At 39.6% G+C, this 21,799-nt stretch overlaps 1 protein-coding gene across 3 annotated transcripts; it reads right to left on the reverse strand.

Annotated features, from left to right (window-relative positions):
• Positions 1-189: 189 nt before the first annotated feature.
• On the reverse strand, positions 190-20,562 carry acsl1a (acyl-CoA synthetase long chain family member 1a). 3 transcript variants are annotated; one of them, XM_079159498.1, is made up of 21 exons: positions 20,519-20,562; positions 9,774-9,986; positions 8,489-8,603; positions 8,343-8,407; positions 8,123-8,224; positions 7,417-7,516; positions 7,115-7,290; positions 6,859-6,891; positions 6,641-6,692; positions 6,478-6,551; positions 5,417-5,494; positions 4,836-4,970; positions 4,481-4,615; positions 4,163-4,258; positions 4,004-4,076; positions 3,811-3,899; positions 2,296-2,412; positions 2,036-2,179; positions 1,824-1,925; positions 1,676-1,747; positions 190-1,504 (listed from the first exon to the last, which is right to left on the reverse strand). In XM_079159498.1, exons 2-21 carry the CDS (start codon positions 9,966-9,968, stop codon positions 1,364-1,366), a joined length of 2,094 nt encoding a protein of 697 aa, XP_079015624.1. In that variant the 5' UTR covers positions 9,969-9,986; positions 20,519-20,562; the 3' UTR covers positions 190-1,363. The 3 variants fall into 3 exon arrangements, with proteins under 3 accessions (XP_079015624.1, XP_079015623.1, XP_079015625.1); XM_079159497.1 differs by lacking the exon at positions 20,519-20,562 and adding an exon at positions 12,665-12,774; XM_079159499.1 differs by lacking the exons at positions 5,417-5,494; positions 20,519-20,562 and adding exons at positions 5,557-5,634; positions 12,665-12,774.
• Positions 20,563-21,799: the final 1,237 nt, after the last annotated feature.

Here is a 21,799-nt window from a genome sequence, read left to right on the forward strand (position 1 = left end):
CGAGATACTACAAGAATGAGACGAAAGTGAGGTCACTTTAACCTAAAAAATCGTATCGCTTAATCATCGTTTGTGCCACATTTTAAGAAAAGCCTGAGATACACAAGACTAGATGGACCGACAACATGAAAACATGCCTCCAGCAATGGCACAAAATGTTTCTCCCAAAAGAATAAAAGATAAAAAATAAACATTTTTGGAAGAAAGTATTTATTTGGTACAGCTGAGAAATAAATAAACTGTACTTGTAACTTCAGCACAAAACTGCACCTTTACCCTTTTCAACATCGTCATGAAAAAAAAACAAAATAAAACACAAGACCAAAAAGAATAATATGGCTCGAAATGTCAAATAGGCCTTAACGTGATTAAATGTGTAGAAATCATAATTCAGTCAAACCATCTGAATTCAAAACAAAATCTTTTGTCAAACAACCGAGGTGTTGCTCCGTTTCACACAAGAACATTGAAAATGTATGAAAGTTAATGTGAAATGTTGTCGAAGGACATGGAATTAATTTGAAGAACAAGCTTCTTTAAATGAACGGCGACACCAGTGTTCCAAATATTTACCCCTGAAAACTGAAGTGCACTTTACAAATGACGGTATGCAGCTTTATCCTGCAACCTGTGGCACTAACATCTGAAAATCTAAAAGATGCAGGAACTGCATGTACAGTTTAGTAAAATGTTATTTCCCATGGAGTGTTAAAAGAAAATAGAAAAAGGCACACAAAGTCCATCAAGCAGTAGGATTCCCAATAGGCCAATAACTAAATTGTGCACTAAAACGGTGTATCAGTCCTTAATAGGAATGCAGGGAATTACGAAGACAGAGAATGAGGCACAATATTCTGCAAACAAATAGACTTTTCAGCAGATACACTATTTACAGGTTTGATGATTATATTAAATACCAACTTAAATAGATAGACCAACACATCAAATAGACTGGTAGATAAATAGTCAATATAAGTCACTGTTGTAAAAGCATCTTTTTTTTTTCTGCGGCTCCCAAGAATAAAAAAAACTGATAGAAATGTCTTCACCTTTCTGAACATGAAGCAGTCGGACTTAATGGCAGTTTATGGCATGAGCAAGTCAGATTTCCCCTTTCTGTTTTTAACCCTTACTCTTAGGTGACCAGAAACATGATGACATATTATGAACTAATTAGCCAGTGATAGCAGGGAAAATTTAGTGGTACAGCTACTAGAAGAAGCGGGGACAATACATACTTCAAAATGAGATTCATTATCTAAGATTGTCACTGACGAATCAATGACAAACCCCTTTAACTAACGATGGGGTCCTGGTCATGTGCTTTAAATGATTGTTACCTTTCTGACAGTACGATCCCAGTTTACATCTTAATTTGGGCATAGAGTTCATCAATTTGCTCGCTAAAGTGGGCCCGAATCTCAGCCCTCTTGGCCTTCAGGGTGGGTGTCAGCAGGCCGTTCTGGACAGAAAACAGCTCAGTATGTAACGCAATGTTTCGCACCTGCAGAGACAAAAAAAAGAGCAAAAGCAGACTGAATAACACAAAATACAAAAACTAATATTAAAAGTTGCATTTAAATTAGTTTCTGTTGACAGACCAAATGCAGTTGAATGGAAAATTCTGAACTCTAAGGTATTTTATTTCAATAAAGTCAAACATGGCAACAATCACCTGCTCAAAAGACTTGAGTCCTGCATCTTTGCCCAACCTCAGTATGTCCTCCAGAATGGCATTCTTCACGTCCTAAAAAACGGTCCGAAAAAGGTTAACATGTGTAACACGTGTGGCTGTTTGAGCTGCAGATAGTAATTACTCCCACCTTGTTTTTGCACAGTTCAGAGTAGGAGCCTTCAATCCCTTTTTTCTTGATCCACATCGGCAAAAAGTCTGGATCGGGTACCACTATCCCCACCAGACACGCCTGAAAAATGTACCATGGATAACACAAATTGCACCATACTAGAAACTGTATTGTGCATTATCATAATATCTGATATTTAGCGCTACACCAGTTTCACAATAATGACTTACCTTTAAGCTTTCCCCGTAAATGAACACCTGGGCCACTGGATCACTGAGACTATACGCTGTTTCTATTTTCTCGGGGGCAATGTATTCTCCTTGTGCCAGCTTGAAAATGTGCTTCTTTCTATCAATGATCTTTAGAGTGCCACTCTGCGACAAACCAGGAGAGAAACACAAACTGAAATGATGGTTGCAACTGATGCTATGCAACCAGTCGTAATACATCTACCCATATCAATAGCGCTCCGTCAGCCTGTTCCACTTACAGGAAGCCATTTCCCAATGTCTCCGGTGTGCAGCCATCCATCATCGTCGATGGCCTCTGCAGTTTTCTCAGGATCTTTCAGGTATCCCTGGAATACATTTGGTCCTTTGACACACACCTAAAGGAGACAACATTGATGAAAATCACATTTCTTTGAAAGTTTGAATTTGGCACATTTGCAGATTATGTCATATTTGTATACATGCTACATTGTGACTTTTTTTACCAAGTCTTTTTTAATAATAGACTTTAATATGACCTTTATTACGTTTTATGACCATTTTTATGGTATACTTTGCAGACTTTTGATGAAATATGTTATGCTATACTATGACTTTATAATGTTTTTAATAGCATACTATACAGTAATTCCTGTTTGGCATACTATTGTATGCCTTTAATTATTTTTTCGTGATATTTTTTACAACATGACTCTTAATGATATTTTTATGGCTTTCTGTACTAGAACTTATGACATACTATATGCTATGAAAATGTTATTCATGGCATACTGTATTCGGGGTCCCGTGCGTTGTCTTAAAAGGCCTTGAATTCATCAATCCAAAAATAAGAACTTAATTGGTATAAACATTTCTTTAAATCAATCTTTCAAAATGCTTTTTTATTAAATGTTTTATGACGTACTATGACTTTAAAATTCATTTTTAAATGATGGCATACTATAGTATGAATTTTGAAAGATTTATGGCACACAATACTAGGACTTCTTTTATAACATGACAAACCTTTTTATGACTTGTTATGACTTGTTATGACTTGCTATACTTTGTCTTTTTAATGGCATTTTTAGACATACAATATTTTTACTTGTTGTAACATCGGTATGACATACAACACTACATTTTTTACATTTTTTTACATAGTATACTTTGACTTTTTAATGCATGTTTGAATTTTTCTTAATGTTTTTAACGTCATACCTTGTCATCGTTTGTTAGCGTGTCAACTTTAGCATTTAGGCTCTTAAAGTACTGTAACATTAACGTAATTACCTTGCATGCGTTACTTGTGTTTATCATGATTCGATTTGCCTTCTGTGTATTCCTCTGCAGTCTTGTCAGTTTTCTAACCCTCATTACACTGTAATAAAAGATTCATCATAAAAGGGTTCCCCATTTCTTTTTGTTCTTTTCATTACATTTGCCTGACATGCAGCTACTCTTCAGAGACAAACTGTAGACATGGAGTTGTTTTAGAATAAGCTACACTGACCGTGTTCATTGTAATGAAAATAGTGTATGACACCCCAAATATAACAGTATGGCTCGTTTTATGTGCTTCTAATAGTTCTTGATATGGCATTGATGCATGTGTTTTACAGTACTGGCTAGTAGTATAATTTCACTGTTGGTTTTGGGAATATTTATTATTTTTATAATAATCATAATATATCAAAATAATACTAGCCTTTACGTATCTCTGCTTAAAAAGCAAATAAATACATTTCCCTGTGTAACTTTATGAATTTAATTATAACTGAATAAGCACTCTTCACCTCTCCTTCTCCATTGGCTGCCAGGTAGTTCATTTCTGTCACATCCATCAGTTTGATAGCATTGCAGGGCAGAGGAGGCCCAACGTGACCTGCAGACACAAAATAGTCACAGTTCAGTTTCATGGTTCAAAGACAGAACTGTTTAAATTTCTCTCATGAGCTGCATTACATGAAAACGGACAAGCGTCTTTACCTGCTGTCCAGTCCCCGGGCATTGACATGGAGCACCCAGCTGTACATTCAGTCTGGCCGTAGCCTTCATAAAACTGTGGAGTGCAGAGCATGTTTTTAGTGACATTCACGCAAACATTACCAAACAATAAATGAGTTGGGGCGAGTGGATGCGGCTCACCTGGCAGCCTAGTGCAGCTCGTAGAAACGTCAGGATGGTTGGAGCCACCGGCGCTGCCCCTGTGATGATGAGTCTGACTTGACCGCCAAGGCTCGCCTGCAAAGTGTGAAACAAAACGGGAAGAACATTGTTTTTCATGCATCATAAAACCCACTGGTTACTCAATTAGTAACTTTACTGTAAGGAACTGGTCATGTGGTCGGTGTTTATCTGACCTTTAAAAAAAGCCAAGTATGCGGGATATCTTAGTAATATTTTTCTTAATCAAGTGGAAGAAGTAAGCTTTGGTTGAACAAAAACACAAGATGCCATGTTTACCTGCACTTTTTTGAAGATGAGTTTGTCCCACAGGCTGTCCTTTCTGACCACACCACTTTTAAGCTCTGCCTCCTTCCTACTGAAAGCAAAATCGAGCAGCCATCTCTTCAGCGGCGTGTTGGCTTGACTAAATACCTGTGAGTAATTGAGACAAGCTTTATTTTAATCACTACATTTGATAAGGCAAGCAGACCAGAGAAAAAATACTTAAGTCAATTATTAAGTAAATTAATTGAATACATTTAAAAAAACTATCGTCAGAGAAGGAGGTTGTTGGAAAAACAAGAACTAGTGAAACAGTTGTCTCTTCTCCTCAATATGACTTTATCATGAGTCAAATTACATAACATCTGACCTTATCAAACATGCGGTTGAGGAGACGTGGGACCACGGGGAAAACTGTTGGCTGCAGCGTTTTCAAATCATCCATCAAAAGTCGAATGTCGCCTTGGAAATAGCCGATTCGAGCCCCGTGGATGAGAATGACACCCTGATGACAAGAGAGCTGCTTATTCCTCGTTGTTGCAAGTTACATCAGTGTGAACATTTAACCAAAGGGGGGCAGTGTTGTTGAGAACATTTCACTAAATAGCCAGTGTGCGTTATTTGAACCCACTGCAGTATTTTCCAGAAGCTGTTACTGGCCGTGCCTGGCCGTGCTATTAAGTTACTTTGTGGGTCAAGGATGTCAAGGACATCCATTGATCACAAATTCCTCAAAACAACTAAGGAGGACATGAATTTGACCGACACACACGTTGCATTTTTGGTGCAACATACACACACTGCACACCACACCGTTTCTCACTTTCTCGGCTGCAGGTCATTTGATGCCTTACTTTGCGGATAATAAACATGATTTCTTGTTAAACCTTTGAACCACATTTATTATTTCATTGTGTAACACATCTGAAGGAAAGCAACTCCAACACATACCTGTACAACTCTCTCAAACATGTGAGCTAGAGGGAGGTAGGATACATGAATATCATGGAGGTTCAGCATGCAGTGTACCTGCGGAGGACACACAAAACAAAACACATGCATGTATGCAGGCCAAGCATGGCGAACTGTACCTCCACCACTCTCTCAAACATGTGGGCCAAAGGGAGAAAGGAGATTTGCACATCTTTATTGCTGGGCTTCAGTATGCCCTGGACGACAACGTACACAGGGGGAGGGAGAGGAGGAGGGAGGAGCAGACACGAGGGGAGAACAGATGAACAGAGGCGAGACAGACAAGAAATAATAAAAAAGGGGTCAAAGAGGGTCAACCTGAGTCAGACAGAATTTGAGATTTTAAGCAAGGTTCATCAAAAAGCTCAACGTTTACAATTTATGTAATCCAAATCTCATGAATGCAAGGCTGTAGGTTTGGTTTCAGAAGTCGGGGCAGCGCTATTCAGGCAAAGGTGTAAAGGGACAGGCAGGATGCCTTTTCCAGCATTTATTACATGTGTCTAGCAAATAATAAATGATGATGACATCGTGTCTTGTGCTTTCCAAGATAATGGTAGTACAACACAAATGTGCAGTGTAAATTGCTGCGTCACTCCTCCTCAAAAATCACATTTAGTTTCTTTGATAGAGAAGACAGCATTTGCGTTGCTACTACAAAGACTACTGTCCTTTACTGCCTAATCTTTGATAATCGGTTCTAGGGGCTTTTTAGGAGAATATTAACTGTAAGCAAAAACATACAGTAGATGAAATGATTTGTATGCATGCAGAGGAGGGCGAAGGTACTTTGTTCAGCTCTGAGTAGTGTCTGCAGTCTCACTCTCAGGCTGTGACTGAAAACAATAATTTTTAAAAATGAGGGGGAACACCAGTGAAAATGACGTTGTGTATTCATGAAAATCAAATAAATCTGAAGAAATAATTCAGAATTAAGAACACCAGAAGCATCCACCTTAAAAACAGGAGGACTTAAAATCAAAGATACATTCAATACTTCAATTATTCCAAGTTGTTGTCGAGTTGGTGCGTTTGTTTACCTCAGTCATTCTAATGAAAGCTGCAGTGTTGGAGATTACATTTCCATGAGTAAGCATTGCACCTTTTGGGTTTCCTGAAAGCAAAGCGATGATCATGACTATACATGAGGAAAAAAAAAGACATTTCCAAAAGATTAATGTTGTAAACAAGTTGTGTAATTACCAGTGGTACCGGACGTAAAGCAAATAAGTGCGAGGTCCTCTGGTGTAGGGGGCTGTAATCAGATCACAGATCAACACTTAAGCGTATATAAAGCTTGAACTGCTATTGCATTTGAAATGTGCAAGAGGATATATTTTAGTTGAGTGCCAAACATAATCTTCCTGCTGATTACAACTGAATTATTTAAGTTTTTGTCATGTAATCAACAGGTCACTCACCACTGGTGTCTGGAGGTTGGCTTTACCCAAGGCCTGGAACAGATTCAAAAGTTCATATAGTGAGATATAGGTCTGTAGTAAGGGCTGATAACAATCATGCTTCAAACACGCGGCGCCTCAGGGCCGAATTTCTATTTAGTTACAACCAGAACAACAGGAAGCACAGATAATTTTCCTGAACATCTGCTGACGGTTGGTGCTCAGCAGATAGATGTTGTAATAACGTACACAAAGAAGATTAACTTGTTATTCTCACCTCAAACTCTTTCAACCTCAGAATATCAATGCCACACTCTTGTCCACGCGTCACCAGCTCACTGTCAAACGGCTCAATGAGCACAATCGTCTTCACCGTTCTCCTCTTCTCACTGTCACAGTCCAAAATCATCTGAGCCTTTTCGGGTACATCGCAGATCACTGTTGAGATGGCAGCTGGAGAACAGACGTCAACCAGATTAACCACTTAGTTTGTGTCCGTATCAGTGTCCTTGATCTAGAGCGCAACGACAGCGCTGCAGGCGGTGAATGGTTAGTGCTTGAAGGTGAACTTTTGTGTACCTCTGTCGATAATGTAGCCGATGGCTTCGGCGCCAAGTGTGTCATACAATGGAACAGCCACCATGGAGTATGTGTAACAGGCCAGCTCTGAAATGGTCCACTAAGCGACAAAAAAACCACATAAAATAGATCAACATTACTAATTGAAAAAACTTTTGGGAAGAAAATGACTTCATAACAGCTACCAACATCAAAAGCCTCCTTGAGTTGAGTTGTCAGTCAGTGCCTTTACACTGTATAGCTCATCATTATTTTGTATTTACTCATAGAAATGTTGACCTCATGGCTCAGAATCAATACCAGCCTGGTTGGTAAAAAGACTTCGAGACATGCTGGGAATGCCTTTATTAAAGTTTGACCAAAACAGAAAAAACATCTTAACTCAACCATATTTTTCCTCGGTCATCCTCGGGGGATGGCGTTTGCTCAGTTACAGAAAGTGCAGGTAAAAGCTGGATATTGAGTTACGATTTGTTTTTGTTTTTTTAAACTGCTGTTTCCATGATCAAGAATTAACTTGAATAAATGTGATTAGAGATGTGGGAAGCATTTTAGAGGTGTGGATGTCGTGCATTAAATTGGACACTACTCAGGTCATTACTCTCATCCAGCAGTAATCTAAATTTAAACTTTTCTTCCCAATACATGATGGCAACATTACAAAATGGTGAACTAAAGGCTGGTCTACACAAAAAACTTGTTGTACCTCTGGCCTGTTTTGGGAAAAGATGCCGATAAACTTGTCTCCTGTACGAGAGTGTCCTCTGTGAAGGAGAGCAGAGCCGATGTGCTCCGCTCTGTCCGTCACCTGCGCAAAAACAAAACAAAAACAAAAGTCTGTTAAAGTACCTATTGAGACTTGGCTGGTTGTGTATTGTGGAAAAGTTCAAATGTTACGATTTCCATGTCTGCGGTCCACGTCTCACCTCACTATAAGACTGCCACTCGTACGGCTGGTTTGGTTTCCTTGATCCTAGACATGGTCCGTCATCTTCGAAAGAAAATACTCACTTTCATCTACATTCACTGGAAAAATGTGATCATATGTAACCGATACAAGAGATGCACTCACTTGATACTCTGAGCCCTCGTTGGAACACCTCGTACATTGTGCGTGCATCGCTGTAGTAGTGCGTCATGTGCTCGTCGCTGTCGTTCAGTACCGACCTTCTTGCAAGTTCTCCACCCTACGAGAAAAAAAACCCCATAATGTTAAGACGAGCACTGAGCGAACCTTCGACGCCTCGACACATTACAACATTTCTCTCGTCATGAGCACAAGTGAGAAGACGGAGAGCACAGATATATTTTGCGGTACACCTGCACACAAGATGACCTGGTAATCTGTGATATGTTGGTAACACAAACATGGATCCTGCGTAGTACATAAAACACTTGTTGGTGTGTAAGCCATGTGCACTTCAGAGTCAGCAGAGATCTATGTTAGTAATTTAGTTTCTCTTTATAAGACTCAACTGGTTCCTAGTGAAGGCAAGTTGAAAATATTACATCAGAAAACTAACAAGGTTCTTTATTTTCACCTTCCTCTGTTGCAAACCTATTTGTTTTTCGTTTTAAAAACTTAACTGTTGCAATTTCAACTTCACATGAAGTGTCAGGTCTACTGACTTAATCATGAGGCAGTTTGCAAAAACACAACAATAACTATATATATATTTCAAATTGGTTGGGATTAAGTTACTACTTTCTAATAAGGCAACCTTTGTGAGAAGTTTAAGTGGCAACTAATGGCTTTATTAATGGATATTACATTTTTTACTAATGCGTAATAGATTAATTAATAGCCATTGATACTGTGAGAATGACCACTGGGTTGCTAGGTGAAACATTGATTTTCCTTCTTTAAATGAATGAATGTTATAAATAATAAATACTCACTTTCTAATACACTATTAAGTGTGCGTTTATGCTCATAAGTTATTAATGACGGGTTTTAAATCCTTCAGGTTTGCAGATGTAAACTAGATGATCAACAGCCCATTACCTACAGAACTAGCTGCTGGAGGAGGTTAAACTCCTAAAACAAATATCAATGAAGTTCACTTTACCAGCACAGCCAACTTTAACTAGCCGAAGATTCACTTTTTAGCACTCAAATTTAGCACGATGTCAAAGCTCGTAATTTAAAGAACTTCAGCTGTATTTAAAGTTATCATTCCTGAATGAGGTCTGCCGACTGGTCTCCTTCCAGTAGTCGGATCATTCTTCAGTTATTCCTCACAGCATTACAAGACAGTGGATAGACAGTTGTGTTTTCTGTGTTGTAGGATCCACATCGCATTCATTCATATCGGGACATTTGATATTAGCAGAAGACAAGAAAAGAGATCGCTTACTGGCATTTCCACTGACTGCAGGCCGAGGTCACAGGGTGGTTTGAGGGCTTTCGGCCGGGTGGCGAACCAGTAGGTAGTGATGGCGGCGAAGGCACCCATCCCCATGAGCGCATTGGAGGGCAAGCCGCGCATGTAATGCCGAACATCCTCCAGCTCGGGAAATCGTAGCTGTCTCAGGACTTCCTGAGCCTGCATGACTGTTCTGCACGGACCCTGCAGGGAAAAAGAGACAGAAACTTAATTACATTAGGAAACTTTCATTCTGCTCTTTTTCTGTGCGTGTGCCTCTGTTCCAGTTAAGCTCAGACATATCTTTGTAAAATATGTTTTATTTAAAAAAAAAAAAAATCACATTTATTTTACTTTAAGATTTTAGAAAAACGGTTTAAAATGTTTCTTCTTTCAAAAGGAAATTGTCTACAATGCAGTTCTTTCAGGATGCAGTGGCACAGCAGGCGACAGCATTTGATCTGGTTTTATCAATGGGTCTCTTGTTTTAGACAATCACAGAGCAACATCACAACCCGCTCACACAGAAGAAGAATAGTGGTCCCATTCAGAGTTAAAGGCAATTTACTACCATCTGTGTCAACGCGGTCACAAATGCATAATATTCTGAATACACTCCATGTAAGGAGATTTTTTTTCTTCGGTTATGTGTCAAATGAATGAACTTTTATTTATTTATTTTTCACATTAAATTATTTTTTCTCTTTGTTTCTTTCAAAGATTATTTGTTTTTGATGGGTATTTACATTTTTTTTAAATAACTGTTTATATGTTACTTGGGATGTAGGATATTGTGATGGGAATTTTTTATGTTTTTTTTCTGATGTTTTTTTCTGAAAGAATTAGCTGATTAAACATTAATGAAAACGTTAGCTGCAGCATTTACATTTATTAATAAGACAGAGGACGTTGGAGCTATACGGTATGTGTCTCTTCACCACAAGGACTTCACCTTTTTCTGAACTATTACCATCCAGGTGTCAAACGTTAACAGCTGCCACAGATTTTAAAAAAGTCCTCAATTAGCCACATGTCAAAAAGTGATCCAAAGTCACATCGTTATGTAGAATATTTCTTATTTTACACTTTAATGTCTTCCTGTCACTGTCACGCCATGGACAGTAAGCAAAGTTAAACATAAAAAAAATACAGAACTGTTATGAATACATCTCTGGCATGATGACGTACTAATAACAGAAACATACAGTATGGAACCAAAATAAAGCTTCAAGGACAGATCTACAGTGAATCACGTAGGACAGGGTGATAAAGCAGCAGCACAATACACTTATTGTAAGTCGCTTTGGATAAAAGCGTCTGCTAAATGACTGTAATGTGGTGTTCAGCCCTGCGATTCAGTGATGCTCCACAACTTAGTGTTATTGATTATTTGGCATATTTCAATTATATCACGTGTTTAATAGCTCAAATCTTCAGATCTGAAGGTTTCGTTTCATTAGGCCCGTCCAACAGCAGAAACCTTAGCTTTAAAGATCTTAACACTATGTCCTTTCATCAGAAATCTCTTGAGTTGATTTCAATTTGTTTGTACATCAGTCTATACTGCACTTTTTTAAAATCTTAAGTTTGATACACTTCCGTTTTCAGGAGAATCACATCTTTACCTCCTCATTCTATGTTCAGCTTTTGTTGTATTTCTTCCTTTAAAAGCAGTCTAACTTCATTAAATATGTGATACATAAAGATGATCAGTAACGGGAATTATTCAGAGCACAAAATGAAATACTAGTATTCATTTGTTGTTTAAGAGAACAAGAAATGTCAGTTCTTAAATTACCTTTTTCTTTGAGCTGTCTTTAGGTCTAAAATCCACAAAAACTATAAAATAAAGATTATTTTTTAAAGAAACTAACAGAAAAATGCTGCCGAAAGTTTGCCACTGCTCTTACTTCCACAAACAACGCATACAAAAGCAAGATGTTCTATCCCATTCAACCGCTTTTGAAACAAAGACACAGGATGGAAATATGACGCCACACGCATCTTCCGATCACAAGCCTCCATAGAGTTATAAGGACACGACCACAGACGCTGTACAATGAACGCTACTCTACTACGTCTGAGGGGAAGTGAGGCTTTCTGGTCTGGACACTTTAGAAATGAACTCACTGGGCTGAAAGCACATTTAACTGGATATATGGCTCTGTTCCACTAAATTCTAATAGAAAAGTCAAATGATTCTAATTACGTTAATTAAGTTGATGGAAATGATGCTTAGACGAGCTCAACTTCTAATAGGACCCATCTCACCTGCAGGGATTTTTCAAATATCACATCTGAATATGGAAATACATCAATATCAATATTTAATGTGGCTTTATGTGCATCATGATCAACTAATTTGACCTCTAGATGAGATGGTAAATGAACCGCCGCCACGTACAGTAGGTAACAATTGACTTCTCACCTACTTCTATTATTACCACTGATCTCATGGCAACCGAGACCAGTGCCAACTGGGACAAAGTATTGTAGACAAGCTACTTTTCTTTAATTGACTTTTTATGACAATTTAAATGCAGTAAATTGTTGAATGTGCTCGAGGATCAAAAGAGATTAATGATAACCTCTTTCATGGATATATTCAAATACCAAAACAAAGAGCAGTGGCAAGATTCATTCAAGCTGTTCAGTTTTATTTCTGCTCTATAAAAAATGAAACACAATAAATCAAAAATTCAATATAAAACTTAAAAGATACTAGACTACAGTACGTCTTACAGGTGTTCCCATTAGCCACTATGAAAGACGAGATGACCACACCACGTCTGTGACAGCAAATCAAATGTAGCTAAATCAATTTTCAAAAACTTTAATATCGATTGTTGACAAATGAAGATATAATAAATCTCGATACTCACAGTCCCACAATGTGTGTGTGTGTATGAAGATTCGTACAGGCAGTGTCTAAAGGCGGAGCGGTACGGCTATCTGACCGGCACTTTGCTGCAGCAGTTGCTATTAGAAGGACTCACACCGACCTCTAATAGACCTTTGAGGTTCTCACAACTATGAATAGCAGAAAACACGCCCCTCTCAAACACAAACACAGAGGCGTGAGGCAAAGCTGCCCACTCACTGGCGCGATACTCAAGCAGCAGGTTGATTTAAACCCACAGTTTGAGCTTCTCGTCCTTGTGAAAAGACAACTGATGTAAGAGTGGTTTACAAGTGGTTATCAGGCGTGCAAAAACCAGTATAAAAAAAAAAAAAGGTAATGCCGGTCACAAATTCAAGCAGAATTCCAACTTAACTGATCGCTGATCTGAGTGACTGAAACATTTCGAGTGATGTTTATTCAAGACTGAAGGACCAATTATCATACATTATCTGGACACAGTCTGTGCAATTCTTGTGTTGCCGAGCGTCCGAACAGGTGAAACTTGTCGAACAAAGGATTACATGCTTATTACAAGAAGGTTTTTGCGTTCTTCATAATAGATATGTTGACAACATCTGTTTTCTATAACTGATATCCCAGAGTAAGTGAGCATTAAACCCCAGACACACAAACCTGAGCATATGAGCAGATTCCTTTGCGTCTAAGATGAATAATAAGTCAATATTTCCAGTTCATTTACTACAGTTGAGAGACAATCTTATGTTCCTGCATTTTCAACTGAGACAAATGAAAACTGTGGGATGAATGTGAACACATTTCCTGCTGAAGTTGTCTGCTACAAGCAGACCTGAGCTAAGTTTCATCAGCCGACTGTAACGAGCAAAATACACATGGATGTAACCGTAATGTACAATGCTGAAACATGGTGGTAGGGTAGTATGGATACAATCCTATTCTAAATCCTGTCATGGTAAGCAATTGTATGTCATGAGATCAATATACACAGCAATACAGACAATAGACATTACCTGGGCTTTATGGATACGATAAAAATGTCCGTTTTTGGTTAATCCTGCCAATTATCTTCCTGATAAATCAAGATATTTCATCACATTGATGCTAAATTGTCATATTGCCCGGCCCAACTGAAATCAACAAATAGATTATTCAAAACTGTTCATCAAATTACAATTTGGTGATCAGTTTGAACAGCTTTATGAACATAATGTTTCCGTTTGATATGAACAAAACTTGAAAGCTGCCACTATCCAATGCTATCATGACTGTGCAGAGGCCAAGGTGGAGTCTTCAAATGTCTTGTTTGGTCTGAACACAAGTCCAAAACACAAAAGGTGTTCAGTTTGTTGTTATACGAGAAGAGAATCCTGCCATGTGTAAAGCTGAAACCTGAGAATGTGAAGCCCCCCCCCCCCACACACTGCTCATTTTGTTGGAAAATTAGTGAAACATTTGATCAACTGATCGTTTCAGCACTAAAACACAACTTGGTCTCTAGAAACATCTGTTCTTTTGGTATTTGTCCGGATGATTTTCTTATTTATTTAACAGACTAAATAATGTATCGAGAGTAATTGATAGATGAAGCAATCATTAAAATAGGGTAAAGGTTCAGCTTATGCGCGTGTCTTCCTGTCAGATGGCCAACAGCAGACGTAAGCCATTGATTGCATGCTTCAGAGAGAGTTGTTGAAGTCAAAAGGTAATGCAACAACCCCCCACCCCACCTCTGCTCTCCATACTTGGACTGGGAAGATGATAAGCCAATGGCAGAGCCAGCTCGCCGGTCACCCCACACACACACACACACAAGACATTGGAAAAAAGAGGGGGAGAGGGCAGCTGGTTCATTTGACACATAACAGAACATCAAGACTGCAGCTTGAGCGTAGACTACAGCTGTAATTTTGAAACCCCAGCCAGGAAGTTACAAAAAGAAAAACCACATGGTTGGTCAGTCACACTTGATTTCCTGAAAAATGTTCAAGTTCCTCTTTGTGGGACGGCGCACAGAGAAAGCACAGACTACTCGGTTTGGGATAGGTTAAATGATTTAAGCTCATTAGTGCAGCCTTAACACTTGAGGATTCAACACGTGGAGCATTTAAACAAACTTAACTCAATCCCATTTTGGCAAGACGGTCACTTCCAAATCTCAGAAGCAGCTTTCTTTCAGCGGTTACATGAATCGGCACACATTTGTGTACGTCATGCGCAGCTGAAATATTTAGATGATTAATCGATTCATGGGGCTGACGTAAGAGAGATACTCGACAGTTATAGAGTTTGGAGGGTGGTCTCTTTGAAAGACCTTCCAAATCCAAGAACACAAATGTCAGAAATGTGTTATATGAGCATGTCTGGCAAGCTAGCTTACAACCTCTATTAGTAACTAGTTACTTCCTCATAGCGCTCATGTTACACGTCTACAACATGAATCGTCAACTGGTGAGGATGCTGACCTTTTGCCTGGGACCTTTAGCTTAAGTCTTAGCATCTATCAAGAGCATCTATTTGAAAACAGACTCATTGTTGACAAGTCAGCTAGAAACAAGTCAACCTGGTGTTTTTATCCAACTTGTTCAGCTAACGTGATCCTAATTACTTGTGGTCAAATGTGACATTTTATCAGGCAAAATTAAAAGTTGCTGGATAGAAATGAGACTGCTTTTTGTTTGAATACAAGGACCTATTTGGTGTGCAGTGAAAGGGATCTTATTAAAGAGAAACTGGGTACTTTTTTTTAAAATTAGGATGGCCATCTGTTGCCATAGCAGGTTAGAGAATGACAAAATGAATCAATATTTGCAACATTGATGTCATAGACATCTAGAACACAATGTCTTCTCCACATCCTTGTTGTATGCAAATTGTGAATTGTCTGCCTAATATATAGCTCTCTAAAAAAGGAAGGACAAGTCCATGTTTTAAACCTGAAACCAAATGTGTTCAGGAAATTACCACATACAGTGTTTCACTATTGACTCCGTTGTAAAGACGCAAACTGTTACATATGAAATTCATGGGCTTTTTACTTATTGGATCTTGATGCTGGATCTGCTTCAGTCCAGCTCATTCAGTATTTTTTTTTATCTTGTGCACAAGATAAAAACATATTACCTTTTGGGACATTAGAGGCTCCATGAGCACGTCTTGAGGGAAACAATCTAAATGGAAGGATGAGTCGGAATATTCCTGTGTAAAACTACTTAGGTTTACAGGTATAAAGCGTTCGAATGCTCCAAGGCAACTGATTTACTTTAAACACTACCTGAAAGCTGTACACGTTGGAACAGGAAAAGGCAACCTATCGGTCTCAGTGCATACATTTGTCACAGCGTGGCTACTGGATGTTTGCTGAAGCTAATGTGACCTCTTTCATCTGCTTCGCCCGTCTGACGGCCTCACGTCCAGCCTCCTCCAGTCACGTTTGACCCCAGTGTTGGGACACAAAGGCTGACCTTGCACAAGACAACCACGCTCGAGACTGCGGGTCTCAACCTTCCTAGTGAAATCGCACACTCCCAGTCACATGTTCTCACAGTGGAGAAATGTAGGGGAGAGGGAGGGTGGAGGGTGGGATTTGTGAAGTGGAACAAAGGTCACACACCCGTCAACGGCTACCAACACAGCATCAGGACAAATGACCTCAACGCTGCAGGTCAAAGAAAAACGTGTTTTAAAACGTGAAATTACTGTTATTATTAGAGTCAACCTGGGCAGAAAATCTAATTCAAAGGGTCCGATTTTTTGGTTAGGAAACAAATGTTATGTTAAGATTAAAATGTGTTGGATGCATATCATTCCTGATTGAACATTTGCAAAAGCAGACTTCTTTTTAATTACCTTTGTGAGTTGCAGAGCTACACTTCTTAGCCTGTCACCACCAACAACTGTCACTCAGCAGGAGTATGCATCACTTCCTGGTTCGCATGAACAAACAGTGGGGGCCCACTCGTAAAAAAAAAGCTAGTGGTTAAAAACTAAACAGGGTACCTTAAAGCGCTTTGCTCTTCCACCGAGGTCAGTTTTAGTGACTTTGAATTAAAAAAAACTACAGCACACTGTATTACTTAGTTTTTTCACATATATTTAAGGTTTTGCTTAAACTAAGCTGCAAGAATTATTTTCATCACAGATAAATCTGATAGCTTTCTTGAATAATTGTCATTTAGTCTAGAAAGAGTCAAAACCACAGTAGCTCAAACCTATAAGACGTCTTGTGTCTCAGACCAACTGTCCATAACTCCCACATATGCAGTCTATCACATAATGAAAGCAAAAGCAAATCCTCACAAACAGAGGAATGTTTGGCATTTTTGTTTGAAATACAACCAATTACCAAAATTGTTGCTGTTCTGTGAATAAGCTGGTTGATTCATATTTGTTTCAGTAGCCATGCCAGATGAAAAGAGGTACTCGAACAGACTTGGGGTGAATGTCTGCATCTTATTTTGATTTCTTTCAACTGGCTGATATTTTCCAAGTTTCTTTGAAAAAAACTTAGAAGAAAAAGCATTGACAGTAAATCATTCTTCTCTTAACGCTCCATGCAGAAGCATGCTAATTTAAGGTTGGTTCATTAATGCGGATCCTCATCTTGTTGCCCTCACATGATTCTTTTAAATTCACTTTCGTAGGTTATGACATTTGAGGTTTGGCTCATAGACTGTATCGAAATAATGACATTAGTCTCTGTGACGTCGTCTAGTGCTGGGCGGTATACCGGTTTTAATTTCCCGTATGAAATACATTTTACAAACACACCGCCATATCGGTGCATAGCCGAAACAACTGCTGTCACTCTTCAACAGGCAGCTAAATATATTGTTCGCCGCGGAGGGCGCTGCCGTCGGAGCTACTTGTCTTAAGTGTATTGAGAGGGACCCCTAGTCATGGTTATAACACAACAATTAATAACTCAAAACTAACGCTCTTTAACAGGGCAAAACACCACGACACAAACAATTTGTAACACTGATAATTGTACATTTATAAAATTACACCGCCGAAAGGCATGCTGGGTACAGCTCGCTAGCTAGTCCGGCGGTAGCACAACAGTCTGTTAACGGCGAGAGGCGCCGTCGCTACAGTAACGTTACATGAAAGAACAGAAAAGAGTGACGCAGGATGAACAAACGCAGACCGGAGATGCACCGATAGAGTCTGTGCCCAAGAAAGGAGCTGTCTGCTGTTGTAGCCGCTGGTGGTAACACGAGCAACTTACTCCATCACCTCAGCAAAAAAACGTGTTGGAATACCAAGAGTGCGATTACTGGTCGTCAACCAGCAACGTTAGCGCAAGTGAAACAGTGAAGACAAAGGGTCAGACATCGCTTGAAGAGGCTTTTGCTCGAGGCGCTCTGTGACAAGAAAAGCAAGCGGTGGAGCGGCATTACGAACGCAATAACGACCCATCTATGCAAGGACATGGTCCCGCTACAGACAGTCGAGAAAGACGGGTTCAGAGCAATGATTAAAACACTGGATTCAAGGTACGTCTTACCGGGGCGACAGTACTTCAGCCAAACTGCTATCCCAACGTTATACGAGCAAACCCTATAGTAAGCAAAGCCTTTATACATGATGACATTAAAATGTTTTTATATTCTATGTACTCCTGACAGAGTAAGCCACTATAAACCTATATAATAACACAGTCATGGGGAAAAGAAATACCGGCGTGATATACCGTGAAACCGCCAGAATCTTAAAAAATACCGTGATACTAATTTTGTGGTCATGCCGCCCAGCACTAACATTGCTTATATGTTTCTGAAGAGCCGTTGTGAAGCTCAAAGTGGGGGGGGCTCTAGCCGTCGGCGTCTTGGCAGTGACGACACAGCAATCATCATGGCGCTGAGGCCGGCCGCAGCAGAGGAGACAGCTAGCAGCTAGCGACCCAAGACGGCAACCATCTGTCACTCAAAGCGGCCACCCGCTCAATTATCTACAACTTTAAGCCGCAGTGCAATTAAAATTGGTGAGTTATATAAAAATGTACCCCAATTACAGTTCTCATGAACGGACATATTAGCGATAGAGACCAAACCCGTCTTTTGTTCCAGGCTTTAAAACATGTTTACTTCCGTGTTGGAAAAGTCACCCCAACCAAGCTGCAACCTCCGGTGCAGAACACCGGAGGTTGCAGCTTGGTTGGGGTGACTTTTCTAATTCCTGCCCTAAATTTCCTGCTTTGAAAAGAAAAGAAAAGAAAAGGTCTCACCTCAGAGCCGCTATTGATTGTTGTGTAAACACCAGACAACTCAGACATTTGCATGCAAGATCAACCCCAAAACAGACTGACAGTGGTATTATCAAATGACCAGAGCAGAGTGACGACAGTGTGGCAGTCAGCTCCTGAATCACAACACTACACATAGTGTCCCTCTCTGTTTGCAGCAATGAAAGCTCGTCCTGTACTCGAAGGCAAATTACACTGCACAGTCACTTTAGGATCATCCCATGTCTGTAGTTCAACTGCTCATGTGACTGCACAGCACGGCCAGAAGAGCGTTACCTAGTGTTTAGAAAATGCTGTTTAAGAAGAGAGAAATCGACAAACACAAGCTGCATTCCACAGATTCCTGTTAGAGGATCTGCTTCAACATCCAGCACTTCACATGTTGGGGCACCGAAAACCTGTTTACAACACAAGACGTCACCGACCTTCAACTGTGACTTTCGGCAGGAGGATTTACGTTGTTTGACTTTACTTAGAGAGTAAATAACAGAAAACAGACTCACCCTATGATGTTTATAACATCCGGCTCTCTAGTTAATGCAGTGAAGTTTAAACAGTTTGCAAGTTAACTACCAATTATTTTACATTTATGTTGATCAAATGCAAATAAATCATATCTTTGAATGAACTCCTACAGCTCAGGAAGACATTTGTTTCCATACTTCCTTGTGTGTGTGTTTGTATCTTGTTTACATTTGCTTACTTGAAAACCCAAACACTGCTATAACAGAATACATTTATGGATCCAGAATGGCAGATTAAGTTGAAAATTCCACAATATACACACCTCATAGTGACAATGTAACCTTGCCTAAAGAAATGAATCCAAACTGCATGTTTCACTGTGATGTGTGTACAACTCAAAACAAGTTTGCCAATAATAATAATAATAATATGACTGAATGAAAAATGGGAGCGGCCCAAAACCTGAAAAACCAGAGGTAGGCTGTGAAGACTCCACCTCGGTGTGCTTTACAGACTCCCTCAAGAAAGTGCTGTAACGAGGAGTGGTTGGAGGTTACCGGGTCAGAAACACACACATATGGCGGGGCTACTACGTGCGCTTGATAATGGTCACGTTGATCCTCTATAACCGTCGCTGTTTTCATATTCCATTAACAATAGCGTCAATGTGCATGGCAGTTATACACAAAGTCGATGAGGCCGAGGTTAAACCCCCCCCCAAAAAAAGTTTCCAACCGAAGCATCATCTCTCACACGGTGTCTGATGATCAAATGCTACGTGTCCATGTCTCTTGTTGTTTCACACGATCCGCTTCAGACGTACACGGAATATCTCAGCAACACCGACAGAACGGCTCCGTGAGATAAACACATTATTGTGATTAAACATGTTAATGAATGAACGAGCTGTCGACGTAAACGGTGCGAGATAAACGGAAATGAAGATATGATGTGGCGAGAAGATACAAAACGTGGCTTGGTCTATTTTAGGTCAACAATAAGGGAAGTGCGGATTCTTTTTCTCCCTGCGTGCTCGTAAAAGCACCACATTGCAACAATCCTCCGCACGTAACATATGGGTTTGTTACTGAACGCAAATGTGCGCGTACATATGTGAGGGAGAAGGTGGGTAATGTTTGCACTGACCTGTGAGCACCAGCAGATCCGGAGACCGATCTTGAGTCTCTTGAGGAAGCAACAGCGGCAGCTGCAGTCTACATTTTACTCAGCTGGTGCAGCGCTCAGCCAATCAGGAGCGGCCACACGTGTTGCGTTTCCTAAAGTTGAGAGAGGCGTGCTGTCATTGGTCCACTTTTTGTGACAATAACTGTACAAATCTCTCATACAATAATATAAATTACAAATAATAATAATATGTATTACAACCACAACAGGCAAGCAACCCTGTAGAGCAGGGCATCAGTTACCTCACACATTCAGTGGTATAACAGTTACTAAGTACACTTATTTACTGATTTACAATTTGAAGGTACTTGTTCTTTACTTGAGTATTTTAATTGTATGCTACTCTATACTGTAGCTGGTAAAGTTGGGACCAATTGTATTTACTTAACATACTGCTGGTGATCAATAAGTCTTGTTTAATATTAATACACTATGATTATTTGTTGATTATATTTTGCAGTATTAATCTGAATTTGCAAAGCAACTCATTTATTAAATAAATGTAGTGGAATATAAAGAACCTTAAGTACTACAAGTACCTCATAATTGTATAGTATTTTACATGTAGTTGCTTTTCACTCCTGTCTAGCTACACACGTGGACAAAATTGTTGGTACCCTTCCATTAAAGAAAGAAAAACCCACAATGGTCACTGAAATAACTTGAAACTGACAAGAGTAATAATAAAAAGAAATGTACTGAAAATTAACTAATACAAATCTGACATTGCTTTTGAATTGTGGTTCAACAGAATCATTTAAAAAAACAAACTACTGAAAATGGCCTGGACACAAATGATGGTACCCTTAACTTAACATTTTGTTGCACAACCTTTTGAGGCAATCACTGCAATCAAGCGATTTCTGTAACTCTCAATGAGACTTCTGCACCGGTCAACAGGTATTGTGTCCCACTCCTCGTGAGCAAACTGCTCCAGCTGTCTCAGGTTTGAAGGGTGCCTCCTCCAGACTGCATGTTTCAGCTCCTTCCACAGATGTTCAATAGGATTTAGATCAGGGCTCATAGAAGGCCACTTCAGAATAGTCCAATGTTTTGCTCTTAGCCATTCTTGGGTGTTTTTAGCTGTGTGTTTTGGGTCATTATCCTGTTGGAGGACCCATGACCTGCAACTGAGACCAAGCTTTCTGACACTGGGCAGCACATTTCGCTCCAGAATGCCTTGATAGTCTTGAGATTTCATTGTACCCTGCACAGATTCAAGACACCCTGTGCCAGATGCAG

This window comes from Pholis gunnellus, assembly GCF_910591455.1.
Source record: "Pholis gunnellus genome assembly, chromosome: 5".
Lineage (NCBI taxonomy): Eukaryota > Metazoa > Chordata > Actinopteri > Perciformes > Pholidae > Pholis > Pholis gunnellus.

What these genes read in the sequence shown, in the direction of transcription:
- acsl1a (XM_079159498.1), bottom strand. Translation starts at nt 9,968, where the DNA reads ATGCAGGCTCAGGAAGTCCTGAGACAGCTACGATTTCCCGAGCTGGAG. An exon ending in AGTGGCAGTCTTATAGTGAG is followed by an intron (nt 8,225 to 8,342) that starts GTGAGACGTGGA and finishes GTTTTTGCGCAG; the next exon opens with GTGACGGACAGAGCGGAGCA. An exon ending in CTGAACTGTGCAAAAACAAG is followed by an intron (nt 1,748 to 1,823) that starts GTGGGAGTAATT and finishes ACCGTTTTTTAG; the next exon opens with GACGTGAAGAATGCCATTCT.